Here is a 25,448-nt window from a genome sequence, read left to right as displayed (position 1 = left end):
CTCTTAAGTCTTGGTAGGTGGCGTGGAAGGGCGATTGCGCTCACTAATATGTTCATCTTTATTATTTACACTATAGAGTGTATTTTAGAGTGGTAAGTTTAGCCATGATCTACCACGACATCATGCCACTGAACATTCAGAAAACTCAGTAAAGGGACAAAATCCAATCAACATTGTTTCAACCAATCAGCATTGTTTTAGGAGAGAGCACGCCGAGCGTGCGCGAGACTAGAGAGACTGCACCGACCACTAGTCCCGCTGCTCGCGCAGCTGTCACGAGCCCTGTCCAAGCAACGGCGAGGAGGCAGGCGAATTACAATTGACACACCGTAAATTATTCACGACCTCATATTTACCTTTTACCAATTGAGAAAAGAATACTGGAATATCATTTCACGTCATTGGACGGGGATTAAGGCTGTTTAACAAAAAAAGACGTAATTACGGTCAACTGGTGATGTGTTCCACCATTTGAATGGTAAAGCTAGTCAGCTAGCTAGCTGTTTAGCTAGCTTGACCGTGCCTGAGTCGAAGAAGCTATCTTACATTTTCGGACATTTATTTTCCAGCACTGGATATCTGACTGAACTGTGCTTTCCCCATATATCAGTAGAGGGTAGTTTACGTTGGTTATCGATCGGTGTTGTGCACTGTCACGGACGGTCAGTACACGTCGCTTCTGATCGGAGAGAGGGAAGGGATTGAATGAAATAGCTACGTTAGCCAGCGGAAGCGAGCTAGTTGAACGGGGATACCCTGCTACTAGCTAGTTGATCCACCGCCATCCAGCTAATCTAGCTATATGCTACCTTGGTTGGCCAACTACTAACGTGTTAGCTAATTAAAAAGTTCCTGCTATTGACTGGAAGTCTTACCTACCCACTACTATCAGGGAGCTGATTAGCTGGCTTTACTAGCCAGCTAACACACACCACGGGTCGAGCAGTTACTTGGCTGACGTTTGTTTCCACACAAGGCCACTTGAGAGTTGACCGACATCAGTTCATCTTGACTGGAAAGGCCGGAGTGAGGACAGACATCAGCAAACATGCCGGCCGTTTCGAAGGGAGACGGGATGCGCGGATTAGCGGTGTTCATTTCGGACATTCGAAATTGTAAGTGCCTCTTTCATTTTAAGCATGTATGTTGGTTGTTTGCGCTATACTATAACCATTTGTATGCCATTCAATTTCAGGCATTAGTTGCCCTACTGCTGGTGCTTGTTGGTCCGCTTGCTAGCTAACGATAATATTATGTGTGATGATGGGGTTCCACGGAACAGAGAGGTCATTTGTGGGTGGACAGGCGGTTGCTGCTCATCGCCTTCCCTTTCACGAAACGTCTACGATAGATCGTAGTATCTTGACTAGTTAGCCACTTGTGTGACCTGTTCCCCCTACAAGCAGGTGGCTAGCCAACGCTACAATTAAATGTTGCGTTCTAAACATTCTCATCTCGTACAGGGTTAACGTCATCTGCTGCAGACATAACTGATAGCGCTGATATCGGATGCTGGATGCAAGGCCCTCTGTTTCTTAGATATGCACTTATCAGGCTGTCGCCTTGTTTAACTGAAGCCATGGGCTAGACTAGAGTGATAGCAGCATACGTTACCTGTGTTCAGCCACAACCAAACAGACAAGCAGCCGTTCTCATTTTAGAAGTACTCTGTATGTCATTATGCTGAATTCCAACTGACAAGGGTCTAGTTCTAGTCAGTGCTTTTGTGGCAACCGAGTGTTATTAAAAATCCATGCCTTAAACGCACACAGTCTGTCCATGTTCTTTTATGGGCCTATCTATAACTGACACCATTGCCAATTGATGTGTTGTTTATCATGTTATTGTCTCAATTTCACTCAACCATTGACAGTGACCTTGCAAGGTGCTTCTCAGTACCTCAGTACTTGGCAGGAACAATGTAGGGGGCTTAACGTTGCCACTGTAGCCAAAATGACTAGTTGGATATTGTTGAAGACAGGACTGTCCTCAAATAAAGATATTCTTAGTTTGCAATTATTCATAGGATTTTCACACTAATTGATTAGATGATTTCATCTGCAAAAATAATTGAGTTTTCCACATGTAATAATGCGGAAGGTCCTTTTAAAATCTAGTGCTTACCAGTTATATGCTCATAATACTTTAAGGAAATTACTCTGGGAAATTAATGGTAACAACAATGGTAAAAATCGACTGACAAAGTAGTATGTTTCTTATTTTTTCCCCTCCCATTTTCTCCCCAATTTAGTCATTATGTTAATTCATTCCCTGTGTGTCTCACAGTCCTGGTTGCGTGTATCGCTTCCGCAACGGAATTCGGTTTCCGGGTTCCTCTGATTGGCCGTGACCCCCATGTGACCCGCCCCCCTATCCACTGCTCTGCCGCTGCCGCGGCAGCGCGATTGTTTACATCAGGGTCCCCCAGGCCTAACAAAATTAATAGTTGGTTTCAGGTTGGTTGTCAGTTTGGCCATGGGTAGGTAGGGAATTTATTTTATTTTATTTTTTTATTTTATTCTTTCCCACGGCGACTATGGATAGGGAATTTCTTTATTTAATTAAAATGTTCACAACAACATGGATGCATGTACTCTGCCAGCATGTTTAATATCCATAATACTAAATGTTTGACTAAGATTTCTATGAAACTTTATTAAAAAAAAAAAAAAAAAAAAAAACGTTTTTTTTCTTCTTCTTTTTTCTAAAAACTCATAAAATATATTGGGTCGCACCTAAATCGGCAGGGTCGGTCGGCAACCTGAAACCAACTATTAATTTTGTTAGGCCCCATTTTCAATTCATATAGAACGACTACGCTGTAACAAATCATTAAAAAATATATACCGTTAACTGGAATATGTTGTGCCTTTACACATATGTTGGATTATGTAATTGGTTTGTCATGACAAACAAATAAAAAAATCGCGATTTACCAGCTGGCTACAACATGTGTGTTGATGTTGTAGCCACCTCCTCCGCGGCAGGAATACTAAGCTCCCCCTTAAGCTCCAGGAGAGAGGGGAGAGGTTGAAAACCCGCAGTTCTTGCCCGCCTGATGGGAGCCGAATCCCCGCATCCGATTTGTTTGATGAATACCCCCAAACATGGAGGTCCCGAATGCATGGAAGTATTGATTGCGCCGTAACAAATCATTAAAAAAAGATACCGTTAACTGGAATATGTTGTGCCTTTACACATATGTTGGATTATGTAATTGGTTTGTCATGACAAACAAATAAAATATCGCACCCGCCGGCTATCTCTGGCTTGCTCCAGTGGACACCAGAGCTCAGCCTGCGGCGAGAATGTGCTGCCACGAGCGGCATCGCTGAGCTCTGGCTCTGACTACATGCAGTCACTGAGTGTTGTGTTGCTGTAGCCAGCGGGTAAATCGCGATTTTTTTTATTTGTTTGTCATGACAAACCAATTACATAATCCAACATATGTGTAAAGGCACAACATATTCGGTATATTCTTTTAATGATTTGTTACGGCGTAGTCGTTCTATATGAATTGAAAATGGGGGACCCTGATGTAAACAAGACAAACGTCTTTCTCAGGTCTGCATCCCCTTAACAATTGTGTGTATTGAGCCGTACTGTATTGTACCCATTCTGCAATCTGTTAAATAAAGTTTTCATTCATTCATTCATTCAGTCAATACTTCCATGCGTATAAATTGAGGAAGCGAGCGAGTGCGTCCGCGGCCGCTCGCTCTGCCGACTGCCGCATGTGGCAGCGGTGGATAGGGGGGCGGGTCACGTGGGGGTCGCGGCCAATCAGAGGAACCCGGAAACCGAATTCCGTTGCGGAAGCGATACACGCGTCCTGGTCGTTGCGCTACCCTACTGTCAGTCTGGGGAGGGTGTAGACTACCACTTGTCTCCTCTGACACATGTGGAGTCGCCAGTTGCTTCTTTTTACTTGACAGTGAGTAGTTTCACTGCGGGAGCATAATGCGTGCAGAGGGTCACGCAGTCACGCTATCTACCCCAGATCCCCTCCCCGCTAAACAGGCCGTCCAGTAGGAGTCGCTATTACAATGTTCAGGACTCATACCCCATCGGCTCCCCACCCATGAACACTTCCAATTGTGTTCGATGGAACGTCTGACCAAGCTGGAAGTACTGCTACCGGGAATTGAACCCGGGTCTCTGCAGTGCTTTAGGCGAGGTTTTACCTCTACACTACCCAGCTGCCCTTATGGTGTTGTTTCTGATCTCATGAAGGCTGTTGTGTTGAATGAATGAGAACTTTATTTAACAGATTGCAGAATGGGTACAGTACGGCTCAATACACACAATTGTTTAGGGGATGCAGACCTGAGAAAGACGTTTGTCTTGTTTCCATCAGTTAACTATCATTTAGCTGTTGTACAAGCTGCTGATGATGACAAAATCTGCAAAATCTGCATATGGCTCGCTGATAACAAACTATCATTACACATGGACAAAACAGAGTCCATTCTCTTCGGTTCAAATAACAAACTCAGCCAGACCGATGGCTTCTCAGCAGGGAGCTAAATTAACTTTTTGACTCACCGGCCAGTGGCGGGTAGATGGGAAGAATCTACCCGCCAAGCAGATTTCTTACCTGCCAACTTTTTTTTGATAAAAAAAATTATTATTTTATATTTTTTTTTAATAAAATATATATATTATATAATCATACTTGTAGTTGTATTATCTGCGAGACATCGCCACCTCGCTGTCTGCAAACAGCTCCACTGTCTGTGTGTATACTCGAGTGGCCTCCAGCTCCAGCAAGGATTCTCCGGCGCTGCAGCTGGACCCTAAACTCTTACATTCAGCATGAAAGGATTCTCCTGCGCTGCACCTGGACCCTAGTCGGCAGCCCTCATGCGATGTAACTGGACACTTGCTGGAGCAGTTGTTGATGTCGGGAGCTATCAGTAGCTAGCCAGCTGGATAACGTTACACAATGCCTCATGTATTAAACTAAAAGTGAATAGTTGACTGGGTCATTTTGTAACAGTAGCTAACATCAGCTCACGGACGGAGGTCCCTCTGACTAGACTAACGTCAGTCACGGTGACTGTCCTCTGTTTACATGCAGCATACAGAAACAGGTAGGGGAGGGGTAGGAGCAGCAATGCGCTGCGTGTCTGTGCTGAGACAGCGAGTGAGAACTCCGCTCAGAATTGGATCATGATTTTCGGTTTTCACATGACTATTTGATTGGCCGCCACACGGCGGGCAGACCTCTCAGTGGGAGGCGCCAAACGTAAAAACTGAGCGCCAATGGCGGGTGGCGCTCTCTAGTTTCGCCCCCTGCTTCTCAGTTACAGTGGGTGACAATATTGTCACAAGGAAAGAAGAAATTACCTACCTGGGTTCCATCCTAGAGGCAAATCTTTCCTGTGACAAAATGGCATCCAATGTAATAAAAAAAGTCAACCAACGAACTCGATTCTTGTACCGGATCTCATCACTGGTAAACAAGAATACCCTGAAGACTCTGGCAGGAGCACTCATTCAAGGGTACTACGACTATGCTTGCACCTCATGGTAGGGCTGGGCGATATGACGATATTATATAAACATCGGGTACAGTTCATTAACGATACACTTTTTAAACGTATCGTGGATATCGTGATGTTTTGCCCAAGAGGATTGTGTCGCGTCAATCTGGTCCACACGTTGAACACACTACTACACACTACTGCATCAAAGTTACTACTTATGATAACAAAGGCATTCGTTTTGTGGCATTAACGTTATATAGTTACACGTTCAATAACATCAGCGTATTTACATAGCAACGTCCGAGGTCGACCTAGATATAGCAAGCATTAGTCGTTCATCATATCTCAGCCCGTGCTGACTCAGTTGTGCCCATTCTGCGGCCTGTTAATAAAGTTTTCAATCAGACAGATGTATGGAAAGGCTTTTATTATAACATCCGTTGCAGTAAAATCATTATGCCTCCAGTCGTTTAGTCATCCTGCGGAGCTAAAAGCTAAACGTCGGCCGCGGGGAGCTACCGCTACCATTGTTGTTGTCATTGAGCTCTCCAATGGCGGAAGTAAAAAATTAATACGCGCTTGCCGATTGGTGCTAAGAACAGCAGGGCGGGTGCAAGCGGTGTGACGTAATTGGCAGACTCGACTGTCAATCAAAATGATTCTGTTTGCCGTCTGAATGAATGAAAACGTTATTAACAGATTGCAGCATGGGTACAATACAGTACAGCTCAATACAACAACAGTGGACTGGAGGATGCAGACCAGAGAAAGACTTTTGTCTTGTTTACATCAGGGTCCCCCATTTTCAATTCATCATATTTCATATCTAAATCATATAATATCTCATTGCTAAATATATGCAATATATAATCTAATAATCCAATAATCTAAATCTAATATAAAAATGCTAAATGCATGGAATTTTTATTTTGTCATTAATGTTAGCTTGCAAACTCAAATACTGTCTTGGTAAGCCTCATAATGAATTGTTTGGGGAAAAAAAGAAAAACATCGTGATGCGTATCGTGTATCGCCGAAAGGTCAGAAAATATCGTGATATCATATTTAGGCCATATCGCCTAGCCCTACCTCATGGTACCAAAGCACCTCAAAGGCGCTAAAAACTAAATTACAAACATCTCAAAACAAACTGGTCAGACTACTGCTTCAGATTCAGATTACTTTATTCGCCATTTTATACAGGTACAAAATGGAACGTGATTTGACATTACAGTGCATGCTTTTTTCACAATTAAGAACAATACAACAGTAAATAAATAATTATAAGTAAAGTGCAAGACAGGACAGAACAGTGAGACAACAATAAGACTGTGAAAGTGCAGTGGTTGGGGACATGGATACAGTGTAGGGCTGCACGATTAATCGTTTTTTAATCGAAATCGCGATTTGGAATGATGCAATTATCAAATCGCCAAGCCTGCAATAAAAAAAAAAAAAAAACGTTTTTTTTTTTTTTTTTTTTTTTTATTTAACCAGGAAGTCCCATTGAGATACAAGATCTCCTTTGCAAGGTAGACCTGGCCAAGATGACAGCAATAACATTTGCAATAAATCACACAGCAATAAAATGTGCGATACATCACACAAGAACATAATAAATGTGCATGTATACAATACATCACATGTAAACACAAAGCAGAATAGTCTACATGATAGTAAAAGTGTATAATACAGGGTAATACAGTAATTTTGCAGTTGGGACCCGACTACAGAAAGCAGCAACATTCTTCTTGTAATTTTTTTTTTAAATATGTTATAATCGCATCGCAAATCGCAATCGCAATATCTGTCAGAATAATCGCAATTAGATTATTTCCCAAAATCGTGCAGCCCTACAGTGCAACACAAAGTTCAAGTCCAGAAGTCCAGCCCTAGCAGCTCGCCATAGAGGGGGGGGGGGAGCAGGGGGACACCTGACTCGTTTACCAGGCGAGCTGCTGAGGGGAAGAAACTCAGTCTGTGGCGGGACTTTAGTGTCTTGGGCAGCCGTAGCCGCCTGCCGTGGGGGAGCATGTTGAAGAGGTTGTGACCCGGGTGGGCGGGGTCTGCCATGATCTTCCTCGCCCTCCTCAAGGCCCTGGTGGAGGGAAGGGGGCAGCCGATCACCCTCTCCGCCGAGCGTATCACCCGCTGCAGCTTGGCCTTGTCTCTGACCGTGGCTGCATGGAACCAGGTGATGATGGAGAGGGTGAGGATGGACTGGATGATGGCGGTGTAAAACTGTACCATCATGGTCCTCGGCAGCCTGAACTTCCTCAGCTGACGTAGGAAGAACATCCTCTTCCGGGCCTTTTTATTGAGAGCGATGGTGTTCAGCTCCCATTTCAGGTCCCGGGAGAGTGTCATGCCGAGGAAGCGGCAGGACTCCACAGAGGCCACGGGGTGCCTCCCAGAATGATCGGGGTGGGGGGGGCTGCCTTCCGCCTGAAGTCCACTACCATCTCCACTGTTTTCTGGGCGTTGAGGTCCAGGTTGTTGCAGCTGCATCAGCTCAGCAACCTCTCGATCTCCCTCCTGTAGGCGGACTCGTCCCCCCTGGATATGAGACCCACCAGGTCTTATGAGACCCACCAGGTGGGATATGATGAGACCCACCACTGCTTGACCTTACTCCTAGAACCCACCTCACCCCTGCCCACTTTGACAACCTAGGATGGCTTAGAGTAGACGACAGAGTACAGCAACTTGCAATGGGCCTGGTCTACAAGATACACTACACGACCAAGGTACCCATGTACATGTCAAAATACTTCCCAAAGGTCAGTGAATACCACGATCACAACACCAGAGGGAGCTCCACAAATCATGTTAAACCCAGATTCGGCTCAAACAAGGGACTAAACACGTTTCGCAATTATGCCACATCAATGTGGAACGCCCTACCCAAAGCTGTAAAGGAATGTGAATCACTACCCACTTTCAAAAACACTCTCAAAGAACACCTACGGAAGACTGCAATTCGAAACTGGACCCTGTAAATGTCCTAACCCAACCCCCTCCAATGTACAGTAAATGACCAAGTATGGTTTTGTCAATATTCCAATGTACAGTTTTGCTTGTACAGTGTCCCCCACCCACCCACCCACCCCTCCTACCCAACCCCCCCCCCACCCCACCCACCCAACCACCTCCAATGTACAGTCCCCCCCCCAATCCCCCAACACCACCCCACCTACCCAACCTCCTCCAATGTACAGTTTCTACGTCAAATGTATATACTCTCTTTTCTGGACTCTTTGTATCACAAACAGTACTGTATTTGCAAATCTGGTATGTCATAAATGTATAGATGTAGCAGTACTGTATATCTGTGTCATTTATGTCATATATGTTATGATGAATTGAAAATGGGGGACCCTGATGTAAACAAGACTAAAGTCTTTCTCTGGTCTGCATTCCCTTAACAATTGTATGTATTGAGCTGTACTGTACTGTACCCATTCTGCAATCGGTTAATAAAGTTTTCAATCAATGACACCAACAGTATATTGCTCATTTGGGGCTAGGCTCTCCTCCACCCCATACCTTAACTTCCTGGTCAACTTTAGACCCAGGTCTACTCTAGACTAGACCTGTCTTCTTAATTTACCAATATATCAAAATCACAATATAGGCTGCTAGCTTCTGACTGGGCCACATCCATTTTGTACACATCTTTTACCCATCACCCCAGTGTCCTTGTCTCCCACCTCCTCTCATTGTTAAATCCACATGTTGGCTATACCTTCACATTATCTTCTACATTCCTTAAAACGAAAAGGTGTTGGCTGCTATATTAGGTTATATTAGGTTCTGTTAGGTTCTGTTAGGTTATATTGGACTATATTAGGTTATATTTCACTATATTAAGGATATATCTGTTTATGTTAGTTTATATTAGGTTAGGTTATATTAGGCTATGTTAATAGGTTTGGCTATATTAGGGTAGGTTCTGGCTTTATTAGGTTAGGTTCTGGCTATATTAGGTTAGGTTTTGATTATATTAGGCTTCCTCGTGGTTTGTAGAGGACCTTTTTAACACTTTCAGTGCCGGCCATTAACATGGTAAAGCATGGTTAAATGCCAGCACCCACTTCAATGATAGCGTTGTGAACGCATAATCTCTGTCTTAAATTATGGCTATGTGTCTAATCTGCCCGTCGCTTATCAATGACTTGTTTGCAGTCAACATTGTCGAAACGGATTGTTTTTTAATCGCTTCATTTCCGTTTTATAGCATTTTGAAAAGCCCTCGTTTTCAAGGAAAATATAAAGATTCCGTGATAAAAGGCATTTACTGGAATATTCTGGATACACAAACGTTGTAATTCTTCGGCCTATTTATGAATCTGTTTCAAATAAACGCTAGATTATCGATGGTATATGTGTACAATATGCACGCTATAGAAGCGGGCTGAAATATCGATTATCTCATTTCCTTATCGCTCGCACAGCCACACACGCACGCATAGGGCAAACGCTTATATCTCTGTGAAAACAGCTCTGATTATCCTAAGACTGGTCAAATAAATTCCTTACCTCAGATGTTATCCAAAAAGATTATTCCAATTCCTGATTGCCATTCCAAATATCGATCACGCTTATTGATTACAGTGTTGGGTACTGTAAATACATAATCCACGCGTTTTCCGGGCCGGCGAGCACAATGGATTCTTCAGTTGGCCTTGACGGAAAAGTAAAATGAGGAAACTGCCCCCCCCCCCCCCCCCCCCTCGTCAGTCTAAAGTAATGGGGTGCAGTTAGTTACACAGGGAGAGACGATAGGAGGCGGTATCTTCCCAATTGAGCTCATAGAGAGTCTGCAACACTAGCGTGAGGCTCAATTGATGAAATATGAATTCAAATCGCCAATAAAAAAAAATACGACAAACAAGCGCTATATAGCGTTGGCGGGCACTCAAAGGTCGGCATGAACTAACGACAAAAAGCGTGGCTGGCATCCAAAGTGTTAATAACCTGTAAAATGACCTACTTATAAAACAATTATGCTCATATGTAGGGATGGGTACCTTTCACATTTGAACCGATACGGTACCGGTATCTGTGAAGTGTGAATTGATACCGGTACCCAACGGTACCTTTTTTTGGTACTTTAGTCTCAAGAAATTTAATTTACCTACCTCAGTCGTAAAAAAAAATCAAAACTTCAAATAACTACAATTTCGACCGTTTTCGGCTTGCCATTGCTCCGACTGCTTTGTTGTTGAATTAAGTCAAATCCTAGGTAAGCATATATTGTGCGTGTGAACGTTGACATTAAAAGAAAAAAGGTAATTTTTTTTTTCTCTCTGTATCTCACTTGAATCGATACTCGGTAGTACTGACGTGTTTCGGTTCGGTACCTCAAAAGTACCGAATTCGGTACCCATCCCTACATTTCCTGATATGTAATGCCCTTAACATTTTATTAAATTTCAAACCTGTGTTTAGCCTCTTGTGAATTATATACTTGCATATTCAAATTGAAATGGGGAGTGATGGTTCTGAATGGCAATTGAGATGGGTCTTGAACCTCTAAATTCCTGTCTAGGCTATGACCTCAGACTCGAGACCACAAGCCACGTCCAGAGTGTCAGTCCTCTTGCAAGCTCAACAACGAAAAATGTGTCCTCCCTCTTACTTCCTCCCTCCCCAGGTAAGAGCAAGGAAGCTGAGATCAAGCGGATCAATAAGGAGCTGGCCAACATCCGCTCCAAATTCAAGGGGGACAAGGCGCTGGACGGCTACAGCAAGAAGAAGTACGTGTGCAAGCTGCTCTTCATCTTCCTGCTCGGCCATGACATCGACTTTGGACACATGGAGGCAGTCAACCTGCTCAGCTCCAACAAGTACACAGAGAAACAGATTGTAAGTGTACTACTTTGTGTGTGTGCAGTCAGTGGTGCATTTATTAATTTATTTATTAATTAATTAATTAATTAATTAATTAATTTATTTATTAATTTATTTATTTATTCATTCATTCATTCATTCATTCATTCAGTAGTGGTAGCCCCTTACTGGTGGATAGTATTACTTCTTGGGGGGCGGAGGGGGTAAAACCAATGTAAACTCATTATTTTACCGAAGTCATTGTGTGACACTGGGTGCAACTTTTTCCATTCTGTGATATATGTATACAAATAACAGCTATTTTCAAGCCATATAAAGTAGGGTTGCACGGTTATGTGAAATTTCCCATGACTAATAAACTCATGACAACACCAGTATTACCGGTGACACTGGACATTTTACAAAATTATGCTCTATCTGTAGAGCACTTACTTTGATATTTAAAGTTATGCGGCTACATTGATCCACTATCTGTCTGCCGACATCTGTTTTTAATGCATTTTCAATGACTAGTATTAATTTGTTGGACAGACAGAGTTGATGTTATATTCTAATTAAAAAAATAAACCAATTGACAAATCAATGACTGATCAATGTAGCTGCAGCCTTATTTAGCACATACTGTTGCTGGTCTGGACTGGTCCTCAGCACCTCTCCAGTCGAGGCTTTAATCTAGAGTCTCCTTCACGCAAAGTAAAATCTACTCTCAGTAAAAGTGAAACTTAAGCTAGTCTGTACTGTGACTCGACTGCACAGAGACCTATACAATAGATCTGTACGTGCAGACACGTTCAGTTTATAATGTCTGACTTAAGTATTGATAACACGCTTAGTAGTATTTTATGTGAACATTTTCTAAATGGGGTTTATTTCTATAAAAAAAATAAAACGGATGGGGGGCAGTGGGAAAGTAATGTACTCTGTCGATGCCTGAACACAGAGTAGGCCTAACACCGGTATCGCCGAATACTGCGGCAAGCCTGATAAATAGAAATCGACAGTTCCAGTAGAATTGTGTTTCTAGGGAATGGCGTGGACCCATGTTTATTCCTGACCAGTTATTGGTATTAGCAAACAATGCATGTATATGTTGTCAACTGTTTACTCGACTAAACTGAGACTGCTCAGTCACCGGTCATTGCCAAACAAGCCCTGTGGCCCCTACGGACCGGCTGATCGATGCACCGCTGGTTGAAACAGTCTATACTTGGACATGGTTTTGGGTTGATGGTAAAGATGTCTGTGAGAGAGGGGGACATCATAGGAATAATGGGTACTGATAGATTCAAGATGCTCACTCTCACAGCATAAAATAATATGAAAATCAATAGTTTTCACAATACAAGAAAGTTCAAGGTACAATTGGGCCATTGGCCCATCCCAAGCATTGTCCTCCTTTCTTGACCCTCCAATCACAGCTGTTGCTTTAGTCAGTCAAACAAAAACATTTTGAATCCTCCTATAACAAGCTTTGAGAGGGTGGAGCCTCAGATGGGTCAGTTGGGTACAAATGTAAGTTATGAGTTAGTGTTCAGTAGGCACACAGTCTGTGGGAGGCAACTGTTCTTGAACCTGCTGGTCTTTGTTTGGATGCTGCGAAAGCCTGCGATACTAGCAGCTGGACCACAGTGGGGAGAACAGTTCATGCACACAGGATGCCTTACTATAGAATAATAAATAGTATATATATAGTACTATATATATATTTAGTAGATTATACTACATTGTATTCTATACTACTACAGAATAAACCTCATCTGGCCATCAGAAGTCAAGATGTGGGTCCACAAAATCCGCTTGCCAGTCTGTATCGAGCAGCTCCAGGTTTTACATCTTCGTCACACAGGTTCAGGTGTTGTTCTGTTTTTAGGAGAGTGTTTTAATATCCCCTTTTATCCACCCCTTTTGAATGATGCATCTGGATATCTGTCTGTGCGCTGCTTTGCCAAAGCCAATCCAAGGGTACTGAATGTGTGTTGACACAACTGGAGATCAATGACCTTTGTGTCATGCATCCATGTATTGCCTGGAATAATTCACACAGCTGAATGCATGTCCTTTTAAACCTGTTTTAACCCAACATTGCTATTCAGGCTGTCCCCTGTCTATTCATCTCTTATGGGTCTCACTTAAGGGTTTTATTATTATAACTTTTTATTGAGCATCTAAAAGAAAAGTTGAACGTGTTAAACCCTAGCCATATTTTCTGAAAATTCGCCTAAAAGTACATACCCAAGTAAATTAAGAATTGCTCCACAACTACAAGGTTCATTTGTATGTTCTTGGTATCTAGGTACATCTATGGTCCTCCTCAGGGAATGTATTCCCAGTGTCGGACATATTGTGTCTGTTATGCTTGAGTAATTTGTAGGGCTGCAATGACCATGACATTTTGTCGATTTGCATATTCATGACTCATTGTATTGTTACTGTTATGTGCCTTTTGTGGTGGAAATGGAGGATGTTCAAAGTCATAACATGCGTAACATGTAATCTAACTAGTGCACAATGAATCACGTTCAAAATATAAATAACTTCTCTTAAACCACTATTCGTGATTCTGCCTAAAGCCAGGACTCGACAGTGCGCCTTTCGTTCGAATTTGATAACTTCTGTTTTTCACGTAAACTCCAGCAGTAAGGGACTGAGCCCGATACCCCCACCTGTGACAACTCCTCATGAGTCGCTTTACATCCTCGCCATTCCTGTATGCCCACGTTGCGGTAAAACCCCTAACATTAGCTGCTAACACTAACTAGGAGTTAGCTGAGCCCGCCTCTCTCTCCCCCTCTCCCTCTCTCTCTGTACGTTCAATGATTTAGTAGCGTTACACTATGAAAACGACTTTCACTTCATTAGCAAAAATGTTGTAAAATCATTCAATCCATAAGCTATTCCCCCTGTCTCTAGTGTGTGTGTACATTTACTATATGCTACTCTTTTTGACATTGATTAGGCTAATTAGCTTTAACAATCCTGATTCCTGAGCCTATTCTATTTTTTATTTTGTTTATTCTATTTATTTTTGGGCTTTCTGTATTTTTCACCCATCCCAATTTAGTCGTTATGCCAATTTCCTTCCTGGTCGTTGTGTGCATTACCCCACTGTCGACCTGGGGAAGGTGTAGAACTACCACATGCCTCCTCCGATACATGAAAAAAATAGTAAAAAAGTAAATACTTTTTTTTAATATATATTTATATTAAAATATATTTAGTTTTTAAGAATTGTAAAGGAGCACAATTCAATTAATAAACTGTATAGTCCAATGCACACGGCGGGCGACCGATGTCGCCTGGCCATGCGATCGTCTGTCGCTCAACGACAATCGCTTAGCGCCCCACACCAGACCCGACCGTTCACGGGTATAATAAGCTATGTGTAGCTCTGTTTAGCTGGGGGTGTTGTTTCCCCCCGGGAGAAATTTGAGGACGGACCGGACGCTAGGTTGTCGTGAAGCGAGCATATTAGCAGGTAGCTGTGTTGTGCATTACGAGGGAAAGTATTAACCTGTAAAACCCATATTGAGCTGGAATTAAACCACCATATATGAACAACCTCTCATTATTCCTGACATTACTGCATGACTGATCGCTACAATACGTTCACTACCACCTATTGGACGACAAGTATTGTTAAACTTACACCGGTTCCTGACAGGCAGCGAGCGAGCGAACTGGAGACTAAATCGCGCGAGACACTGTCCTGATATGACGCGGCGCTTGTCCGAGTGTGTCTGTGTGTGTGTATTTACCTGGAAGCACAGGGGCAAAGCAGCCTGCGATTCTCGACCAATAAAAAGTGTTTAGGGGAGGGACTCGGCCGCGTAAACGCTCAACTAGAGACACAGCGAGCAAATATTTGAGGGGGGAGCGACATCGCCGCTCCGTTCGCTGTCGCTCGCGGTAGGTCAGGATAGTCTGATTGAAACGAATAAATTTTAATCATTTTCGCAATCACGCTCGCTTGCGTCGCTCCCTGTCAGGAACCGGTGTTATGCACCTGCTGAGAGAGTGTTTTTTCACGGAAGATGCAAACTGTTCTGTTCTCAACCATCATTTTATTTGGACAATAAACCTTACAAACTCAGCTGCAGCCTGGACATTAAACTCTGTCAGCATCCACAACTTCTTTTATTACCCGGCCGAGTATAAAAACATTAGTACTAGGTGCATCGTGGCGCATTGTCAATTTATTAGTTAATGACGAGCGGCCACTATAGCTTCTCCAACTAACGTTATTTATTTAAATTGTTCCTGTTAATAATAATTAACATAAGTAGCATGGTAATAATACGTAGGTTATTGATCAATGAATGTATTGATAAATTAATTTATATTACAAATGATACACCAGTAGAAGTCATGTTAATTTCCTCATTGTCCTTGCTGTGTCACCTGCCGTCACCTCAAAAAATAGGATCGAGGCGATTTTTAGCCAGGCGACAGTAATTTCTGCACGATCGTCGCTTCAAAATCTCCTGCCGTGTGGGTTCTCTCATTCATAACAATGGAAGCGATAGAATTCTGTCGGTCGCCTCGCTTAAAAAATCGCCCGCCGTGTGCGTTGGACTTATGCCTCACTGTGGAAGAGACTGGGATCATCAGGCTTGACTTAAAACATTACTTTCCTAACTTAGTGAAACTAAATGTAACAAATTAACACGTAGATATAAATGTACTGAATTGTTATTTCTTATTTTATTTTTTATTATAATATTAAAAAAAGAGGGGGAAAAAAATCGAATAGAAATGTTGTGATATCGGCGGCCCATACCAATATCGGGATCGGTGCATCCCTAAACATAACAAGTGCAGAGGTTTAAGCTATTTCTCCCAGATCCCTTCCCTGCTGAACAGGCGCCCCGACCGACCAGTAGGAGTTGCAGTTTACAACAACCAGGACACATACCCCACCGGCTTCCCACCCGCTAACACTGCCAATTGTGTTAGTAGTAGGGGTGTAACGATTCGACCTCACAACGATTCGATTACGATTCTTCAGGCAACGATTCAATGCACCATGAAATCTCTTCATTTGACCACAATTCGATTCGATACATTTTCTATAAATTTTTGATAGATTTTCTATCAGTTAATTCCCCCAAAAATGTTGAATACACAAATGTGGCTGGGGGAACTGATGGGGAACACTCGGCATGAATGGACTATAGGTAAATAAAAACAATACTAAAAAAGAATAAAAATAAAGAATATATATATATATTTTTTATTTCGATTATAATCGATTCTAACATATTCAAATCGATGCATCGAATCGAACACATTAGAATCGATGCATTTCGATTAATCGATGCATCGTTAGGGCTGGGCGATATGACGATATTATATAAATATCGGGTACAGTTCATTAACGATACACTTTTTAAACGTATCGTGGATATCGTGATGTTTTGCCCAAGAGGCTTGTGTTGCGTCAATCTGGTCCACACGTTGACACTTTTGAACAGCGCCGCCCCACACACACACTACTGCATCAAAAGTTACTACTTATGATAACAAAGGCATTCGTTTTGTGGCATTGACGTTATATAGTTACACTTTCAATAACATCAGCGTATTTACATAGCAACGACCGAGGTCGACCTAGATATAGCAAGCATTAGCCGTTCATATCTCAGCCCGTGCTGACTCCGTTGTGCCCATTCTGCGGTCTGTTAATAACGTTTTCAATCAGACAGATGTATGGAAATGCTTTTATTATAACATCCGTTGCAGTAAAATCATTATGCCTCCAGTCGTTTAGTCATTCTGCAGAGCTAAAAGGTAAAAGTCGGCCGCGGCGAGCTACCGCTGCCAGTGTTGTTTTCATTGAGCTCTCCAATAGCGGAAGTAAAAAATTAATACGCGCTTGCCGATTGGTGCTAAGAACAGCAGGGCGGGTGCAAGCGATGTGACGTAATTGGCAGACGCGACTGTCAATCAAACTGATTCTGTTTGCCGACTGAATGAATATAAACGTTATTAACAGATTGCAGCATAGGTACAATACAGTACAGCTCAATACAACAACAGTCAACAGTGGACTGGAGGATGCAGACCAGAGAAAGACTTTCGTCTTGTTTACATCAGGGTCCCCCATTTTCAATTCATCATATTTCGTATCTAAATCATATAATATCTCATTGCTAAATATATGCAATATATAATCTAATAATCCAATAATCTAAATCTAATATATAATATAAAAATGCTAAATGCATGGGTATTTTATTTTGTCTTTAATGTTAGCTTGCAAACTCAAATACTGTCTTGGTAAGCCTCATAATGAATTGTTTGGGGGAAAAAAAGAAAAACATCGTGATGCGTATCGTGTATCGCCGAAAGGTCAGAAAATATCGTGATATCATATTTAGGCCATATCGCCCAGCCCTATTACACCCCTAGTTACTATGACTGACCAAGCCGGAGGTACCGCTGACAACTGGATGCGATCCCAGAGTCTCTGCGGTGGTAGGCGAGTGCTTAGTCCACTGCGCTACCCAGACGCCCCTGCTGAGCCTATTTTATTCAAAAGGAAGATATTGATTTAAATATGTATATAGCCTATATATATGGCACAATCACTACCATAGCGTGGAGAGATGACACAATACATATAATAATTCATGGTAATGTACTAAAAAGCTATTTATAATTTTTGGCCGGTAAAAAATCTCTCTGGCTGGTAGTTTTTTAAATCTAAAGCTAAAAAGTTTGTTTAACCTCTTAACTGGCACCCCCAAAGTGGCAATTCTTTTACTTGAACTTGAGGACTGCATACATTTTTTGCAAACCAAAATACTATACTTTATACTTATAGCACATGCATGAGCCTGGTCTCTTTTGAAAGAGGATTCTGATACGTTTCTGATCAAATATTAGATAAAAAAAGAGAGAAAATTCCCTTTAGTGCTAATGAAATAGAGTAACATAGGTCTGAACTTGAGTTGTAGAAAAACTTGTTACTCAAGTTTTTTCTGTAGTAGTTAGTAGTAGTATTTCCCCAAAAATGGATATGGCTGAAAAAATACCCTGGGTCCATAGCATGGAGTCTTGTGTAGTACATGTCCAAATTTCATAAAAATCCATTCAGGAATTAGTTATTAACACATCAAGTGCCGTTCAGCAGGGGGCGCTGTGGGCCGTGAGTGCCAGCGCTCTGTTCAATGGGGATAAATGCAGTTTTTTGCAGTGCTAAACCTATATTAAATATTATAGCTATGGATCTAATAACAACGTCGATTGTCAGTGAGTTTCTTCCGGTCAACATGCAAAAAACAGATAATTTTTTCTGTTTTATACCGTGGTGAATATGAGTATAGTTTTACAGCGATCCTGTGTAATCCCAGGAAACTCCAGCAAACAGCGCTTTACTGCATTTCATTATAAATCGTGCCATTTCTTGCCTGATTATTGAATCGATCTGAAATCAACGCTAGATTATCGGTATTATGTTTCATCATGCATGCACGAAAGGGTGGGGGGGGGATCGTTTTTCTATGCTTTGAGCACCAACGGCATACATTACACAGTACATTACAGACACACGCTGCGATCGTGGGAAAAAAATATTGGATCAACGCAAGATTGATAACATATAGTCCTTACCTTGTATATGATGTACTGATTTTCTCATTGACTCCAATGCATTCGACGGAGAATTATCTTCCTGTATTCGCTCGTGACTTCACCTAGATCCCTGATTCGCTCATTCCCACGTGAGGAACCATTGGAAAGCCACACTCATTCGTTACATCCCTGTCCAATACATTTTGAGATTGGCAAATGATTGACTGAGGTAGAGGCTCGAGAGTCAGGAGTGGTATTTGAAAAAATAAAAAGTGCCGTCTACTTTGGCGCACGCCTCACATATTGGCATGTAACTCGAGAACCGCTGAACGGATTTTGTCGTAAAAAAAAAAAATTATTAAGAAAGTAAGTAAAGAGGAATATACAATATGAATATACATATATACAGTACAATATACAATCTAAAGTACAACCTACAGTACAGTGAGTAAAGATGAGTAAACGGTGAGGTACAATGCAGAAAATGAGGTACAAAACCTTGCAGTAAGGTGCAATTGCAAAGGAGGTATGAATGTAGTGCAGATCTCTTTTAATTAGGGATGTCCCGATCGCATTTTTTTGCTCCCGATCATGTGATTTTGAGTATCTTTCGATACTGATCTTTCCCGATCCGATCTTTCACATTAGTAACCAATTTGACGCATTTGTCAGAAACTGGCGAAGCGAGACAAGCCCCTCTGTTGCCTCAATAGCCCCAGTCGAGTGCGGAGGATCACATTACATTCACCCTGAGCCCCTGAGAATCTGCTTCATACGAGAAATATTCAAAGTTTCAAACTGTTTGCACATTAGTATACATTCACAGTGTTCGACTTATGTAATGATTTGCTCCATTTTGGTCTGAAACGCAGACAATAATCCTCACAAAGCGAATGTTGGCGTCATCCAATTGAACGTTCTTCATTCAAGCGAGGCATTGCAATCAATACAGCTGTTTGGCAAAGCACCAGCCGCTGAGTCCCCCATTCCTTTGCTTGCTCTAGTCGCATAACGTGACGTATTAGATTGGTTGTGTTGAACGCAGCTCTGTTCTTTCCTCCACGCGGAACGTCCGCCTTGCAAACATTGCAACTGGCTATTGGACTGGCTTCGGTTTCAATTTTAAAATGCTTCCAAACTTCTAGCATTTTGTCTATCAGGTGGACCTGCCGGTGTTGCGGGAGCGACGCGCTGTGAGGTCTGCTATTTTCGGCATACGTCACTGTCGTGCGACGGTGTAAATCAAAGGAAATGCGTTTGTTTTGGCAAATTCTTCTGCTCTGTGCGACAATAAATAAATGAATGATGATCTGTAATTTAAAACCAAAACTAAAGCCTCAGTATGAGTTTAAGACGTGAACATGGTCATGTTTGTTGAAAAAAAAAAAGAATGCACTCCCGATTTGTCTCCAGATCTTCTGAAAATCATGTGATCGGATCGGGACATCCCTACTTTTAATAATAGATAAATATAATGTAGTGTCTAAAGTGAGTGTTAAGGTGAGTGTTTGTTTAAAAGTGAGTGTGTGGATGTGTGTGCAATGAGTGTAGAGGATGGGTTGTTACATGGAGTCATTGAGCATCCTGATTGCCTGGGCCCAGTAGTTCAAAATGTTTAATCCCTATCTGATCGGATCAGATTTGGATTTTGGGTAGTTCATAACAAAAAAACAGGATTAGTATCACTTTGATATCCGATCAGATCAGGACATCAAATCCAAGCTTTAAAGTGGATAAAATCTTAAAAACGGGTAGTTCAAACCGACAACACAGGATTGGGATCAGTTTGATCCCAAAAAACTGGATTATCTTGATCCCACAGGAGGGGTGGATTTCAAGTGGATTACCAGAGAAAAATGTACTATACAATTTATAAAAACACATGTTTCAATATAAATAAGATGGCAAAGTTTGTTAACTGAAATAATACACAATTTGTAGCCTTTTAGAATAGAATATATATTTTTTAGAATACATAAACCCTTACCCTTCCAAAGGTAACACAAGGGCCTGTGTTAAGTGTATGTATCTGTCTCTATCTACTTGAAACCTTCTTTTAGAATACCTTCATAGCAAATCAATTTGATTTATAATTCACATTTGTAGTGGCCTATTTTGTTTTCAACCAAATGTTGATGACATAAATGTTTATGCTCATAAAAGTAACGCAACAAAGATTGTCAATTTAGATTAAAGAAAACATTTTCAACAAAAAAAAGTGATCATCTTCAGCAAACTGAAACCTCACTTAGAATTCAGCTCCTCAAAGCACGTCTGGATGATCCAGCTGTCTTCGAATTAATGTTTTTTTGTTTTTACCCTAGTGGGGGTCTTTTTTTTTATTACAATTCCATTATGGTTTTATGTATTTAAAAATATTATTAGTCTGTCATCCTTGTATTATTTTTCATATCCACTAGATGGAGATTGGTAGAATTAAAGCACTGATATTCAGGATATAGTAATCTTGAAAAGTCTGGATCAGGGTGATCCTACCCTGAATTGCTTTGAAATACCGGGACAAGGGGAGCTCCAGTAGCTCACCACGTACCGCGAGTGCTATTTCAGCGCCGTGGACAACCGTGCTCGTCACGGATCTGGGGCTGAGCGCGTTCGAATCCCGGACGGCAGCCGTGCCTTTCCCAGAGTGTCTTCCCCCCCATCTGAACCCTTTCAGCCTGCTTCTGTCGGTCGAACTTGACCAAGTATGAATGCGATGAAAAAGCGATAAACGCTAAAAGAACCAGCTGACTGGTCAAAGTTTAAAAAAAGAAATACCGCGACAAAATCTGTCCGAGTTGTCTGATCCTGGATCACAAAAAATGGGATTTAAAAATCTGATCGGATCAGATAGGGATTAAAAGTTTTGAACTCCTAGGCCCTGGGAATAGAAGCTCCTTCTGAGTCCGAGTCCTTCATTCATCACAGGCCACAGTGGCTGGTCGACCAGACACTTTAATAATTCTACTAGGCAAAACTGGTTATTTAACTTTTGAATATAAAAAGGTTAAATATAAAAATGTTTCTGTCTTCTATTTCAATTAGATTCTGCCTCACTGATCACCATGATATTACAGTTGGAATTACCGCAAAACCTCAATTAGTAGGGACAGGGGTCTATATGGGACAGGCCTTTAATTCCTTTTGCACAAAACTTGTGCTCAGTGAAGATGGGAAATACTATCAAATAGTTTATCGAATAATATATCAATTACGAATCATTAATTTGATCTTGCTCTGAGAGACTGCGCCAATGAATGTACAGAGAAATTAGACTTTGTTTTCAGTTGCCTCTTGCTGTTCAGTTCAGCGCTGGACAGTGCCCAACCACACACACACACACAGAGCAGCTCACTGTGCAGCGAGTCAGACAGAACACTGCTGCTGCTGACACACTGAGACGGACAAGCAAACTCTGCTACCTTGGCCAGTTTGGGCCACTTGGGAATTCTTTTCACCAGACATTATGACACTGCAATGTCGTTTACTTTAGCTTGCAATAAGCTTTCTCCCCCCACCATGCTGTCTGGCCCTTTTAACATCTTGAATTTCAGGTTGTACCTATTTCTCTGTGCAGCCATGGTGATCAGTAAATATGACTGATGTTTGAATAATGCATGTAAAATTATTTAAAGGGGACATGCATTGCTATTCCTTGCACTATTTGGGCAACTTTACACAATTCCTGTGAGTCTTTTTTCAAAAAAATTCATTGTTTTATATTTCTAATCAAGTACTCAAAAGCATAATTTTTAAAGAGAGTCTTGCTCGTTCTCTGTCAAAACCCGTTTGAGGAAGTGTCTGGTTACACTATACGCTACAACCATAGAGGGGGCGTTACTGCAAATCAGTGCTATATTCACGTCAGCAAAACTGTCAAATTCAGAACAGCTTAGTTGAGTCAGGGAAGATCTCGTGAACTCGAGACTAGACTGATGAGTCAATATGATAATTAACGACACAGACCACATTGATATAATCCCCAATTGCTAGGAAACAATGCTAAACACTGGAAAAGGCCATTTATAATGCATGGGACCTTTAACTGCTTTGCAGCATCAGTGGCAACCAGATAAACAATTAATGTAGACCCGGCTTCTAAGTGAGACCTGCCTTTGTCAAAACATGTAGCCACACCCAGCCAGTAAAAGGGACATGTGTCTGTTTGTAAGCTAGTGTATGCCAGTGGTGTCATAAAACTAGAATTCTAGTTTTGGGAGGTGTGGTGCCAACCGGCCTACTTGACATGGCATCCGCCGCCTTGTTCCTCATGCCCAGAACATGCACGATGCAGAAGCGATAACGCAAGGTCTTCTCCTTGAGGTTCCGGAGGCGGCGATTTGGTATGTCGTTGAGCACCCTGTCTGCAAGGAGTCTCAGCAGCGGCTTATGGTCTACCGCTACGATCAAGTCCTCGCATCCCAACACAAAGTAGCGTGCCTTATCCAATGCGTCCGCGACTGCGAGAGCCTCGCTTTCTATGGGTGCGTATCTGGACTCTGTTGCATGTGTGAATCTGCTGCCAACCAGGGTTATCTTCCAACCAGGGCTCCAGACTAACTTTTTTCACCACCGTCCCAGAACCGTCCCGAAATACAATTTTAACCGTCCCAAAGTGAATGTAACCGTCCCAAAAATCAAATGTCGTTTCTTTACTTTGGTTTTGTCGTCTATAGTTGTTATTGCCATAAGAAACACCATTCAGAGAAGGGGAGAATAAATTGATTTAGTCAAAAGGCTCCCAGGTGGAATGATTTCACAAGAATAATTATGATTTAAAAATAAATAAATATATATATATAAAAAAAAAGTGTTTAACAAGGTGCTAGTATAGGGATATTTGGTCACGGTGCTGTTATAGTCAACCAATTGGAGCCATGTTGATTATTCCTTCCATAGGAAAATATATTTAAATGTATTTGTATTTTATTTCGTTTTAGTTTTTTTTGTTATTACAAATGTGTGCGTTTATGGTTGAAAATGTTAGAGATAAATAAAGATCAAATCAAATCTAACTGAATAAGTTATCCCTTCTAACAAGAAAGAAAAACGTAGTTTAGCTTTAAACTATATATTTAATGTCATTGCGTCCAGAGATTCCACCTTTGATAACTAAAGTAATGACACTTGACTAGTAATGAAACATGTCCCTTAGATCGCGCTGTCATCCTGGTCGATATTGATAACTGCTGCTAAAATAAAATAAAATAAGTCCCGAGTCGAGACTCCGTGCTGCTTCCAACGAATCCCAATAGTATGCAACTGCAGACTATATGCAGACAATACTCCAATTCAGCCATTGGCAATTCAGCCGTTGGGTGGGGGGCGCTGTTGAGCGGGCCTGTGACCGGACCTGAAACCGCCCCTGGCTCTGCGGCTCTGCAGCTGCATGCTATTCGCAAATCCAGCATGAGCCAGCTCCCGCTGCAGCCGTCGTTATCAGAACACTACACACATATCATAATATTTACAGCAAACTGTAGTTGATCACCAGGTATGTTTTATTAACGTAGAATAATTCATATATATATGCGCGCACTGACAGTCGGCTAATTGACATTTCCTGTGAAAAAAATAAAATCCTCTCGTCCCGTTTGCGTCCCAAAAAAGATTTCTGTTCGTCCCAAATCAATATTTGATCGTCCCCGGGACGACGGGACATCGTTAGTCTCGAGCCCTGCTTCCAACCATTGGTGCAGCAGAAGTGTCTGACTGGCGTACATCGGCAGTGTTTCTGGAATAACCAGAATCCAATGCCCTCCTTTGACCAGTCCGTGGCGATGCATGTTGGCTTGTTCTTGTCAAAGATGCAGACACCACACTAAATTTCCTGGATAATCACGTCCTTTGACTCACAGAATATTTCTTAGAACTCTGGGGACCACTCGAAGCGTTCTCCACTCTTCAGGAGCTTCCAGAATGGCTGCATACGTTTGGCCATACTGAATGCGTAGGCCACCTGGTTGATCAGCCCGAACCACGATTTGATGTCCGTGTCGTTACACGGTTGTGGGAAGTCGTGTATCGCCTCCAGGTAGCGACTGCACGGTCGCACGTCAGTCATGGTGATTGTGAAGCCCGCGAAGTCCACCGTGGGTGCGCTAAAGACTTGAGGATTATTCCATTCCGGCCGCATATGTCCAGCCATTCCGCCTGGAAGTGGCTCTCCTCGATCGTGTCTGACCATAGTAGCGTGTCGTCTATATACTTAAGTCCTGTTGCCTATGTCTGCGACAACCTCGTTGTACCATCGCGAGTCACCATCCCCCGATGCCATGTACCTCTATGGGGCTGACGTGTACCAGTAGCGCCCCCATGGAGTTATGAAAGTTGTCTTGTAACGATCATCCTTGTGTAGTGGGCCGCTGTGGTGACCGTTCCAGGCGTCGAACACAGTCTTGCGTTTCCCTTTAGGCACACGTCTTGCTTGGTGGAATAGAGATTGGGTGTGGTGGGTCTCGCGGAGTGCATATTTGTTCAGGGCCTGGAAGTCGATGGTTCATTGCGGTTTGCCTGTCTTCTTCGCACAAATCA

General features: G+C 42.1%; 1 protein-coding gene across 3 annotated transcripts in view; it reads left to right on the top strand.

The window, feature by feature from the left end:
- The first annotated feature begins 290 nt into the window (after positions 1-290).
- The window catches only part of ap2a1 (adaptor related protein complex 2 subunit alpha 1), a 208,665-nt gene continuing 183,507 nt past the window's right edge, over positions 291-25,448 (top strand). For all 3 annotated transcript variants that reach the window (XM_084329593.1, XM_084329592.1, XM_084329591.1), the window contains exons 1-2: positions 291-1,115; positions 11,146-11,357. In XM_084329593.1, coding sequence (XP_084185719.1) covers positions 1,049-1,115; positions 11,146-11,357 — 279 coding nt within the window. In that variant the 5' untranslated portion in view covers positions 291-1,048. The remainder of the gene's footprint in view (positions 1,116-11,145; positions 11,358-25,448) is intronic.

The sequence above is a fragment of the Notolepis coatsorum genome (assembly GCF_963971535.1).
Source record: "Notolepis coatsorum genome assembly, chromosome: 14".
Lineage (NCBI taxonomy): Eukaryota > Metazoa > Chordata > Actinopteri > Aulopiformes > Paralepididae > Notolepis > Notolepis coatsorum.
Note: the sequence above shows the minus strand (reverse complement) of the source record. Positions and strands in the feature narration are given on the sequence as shown.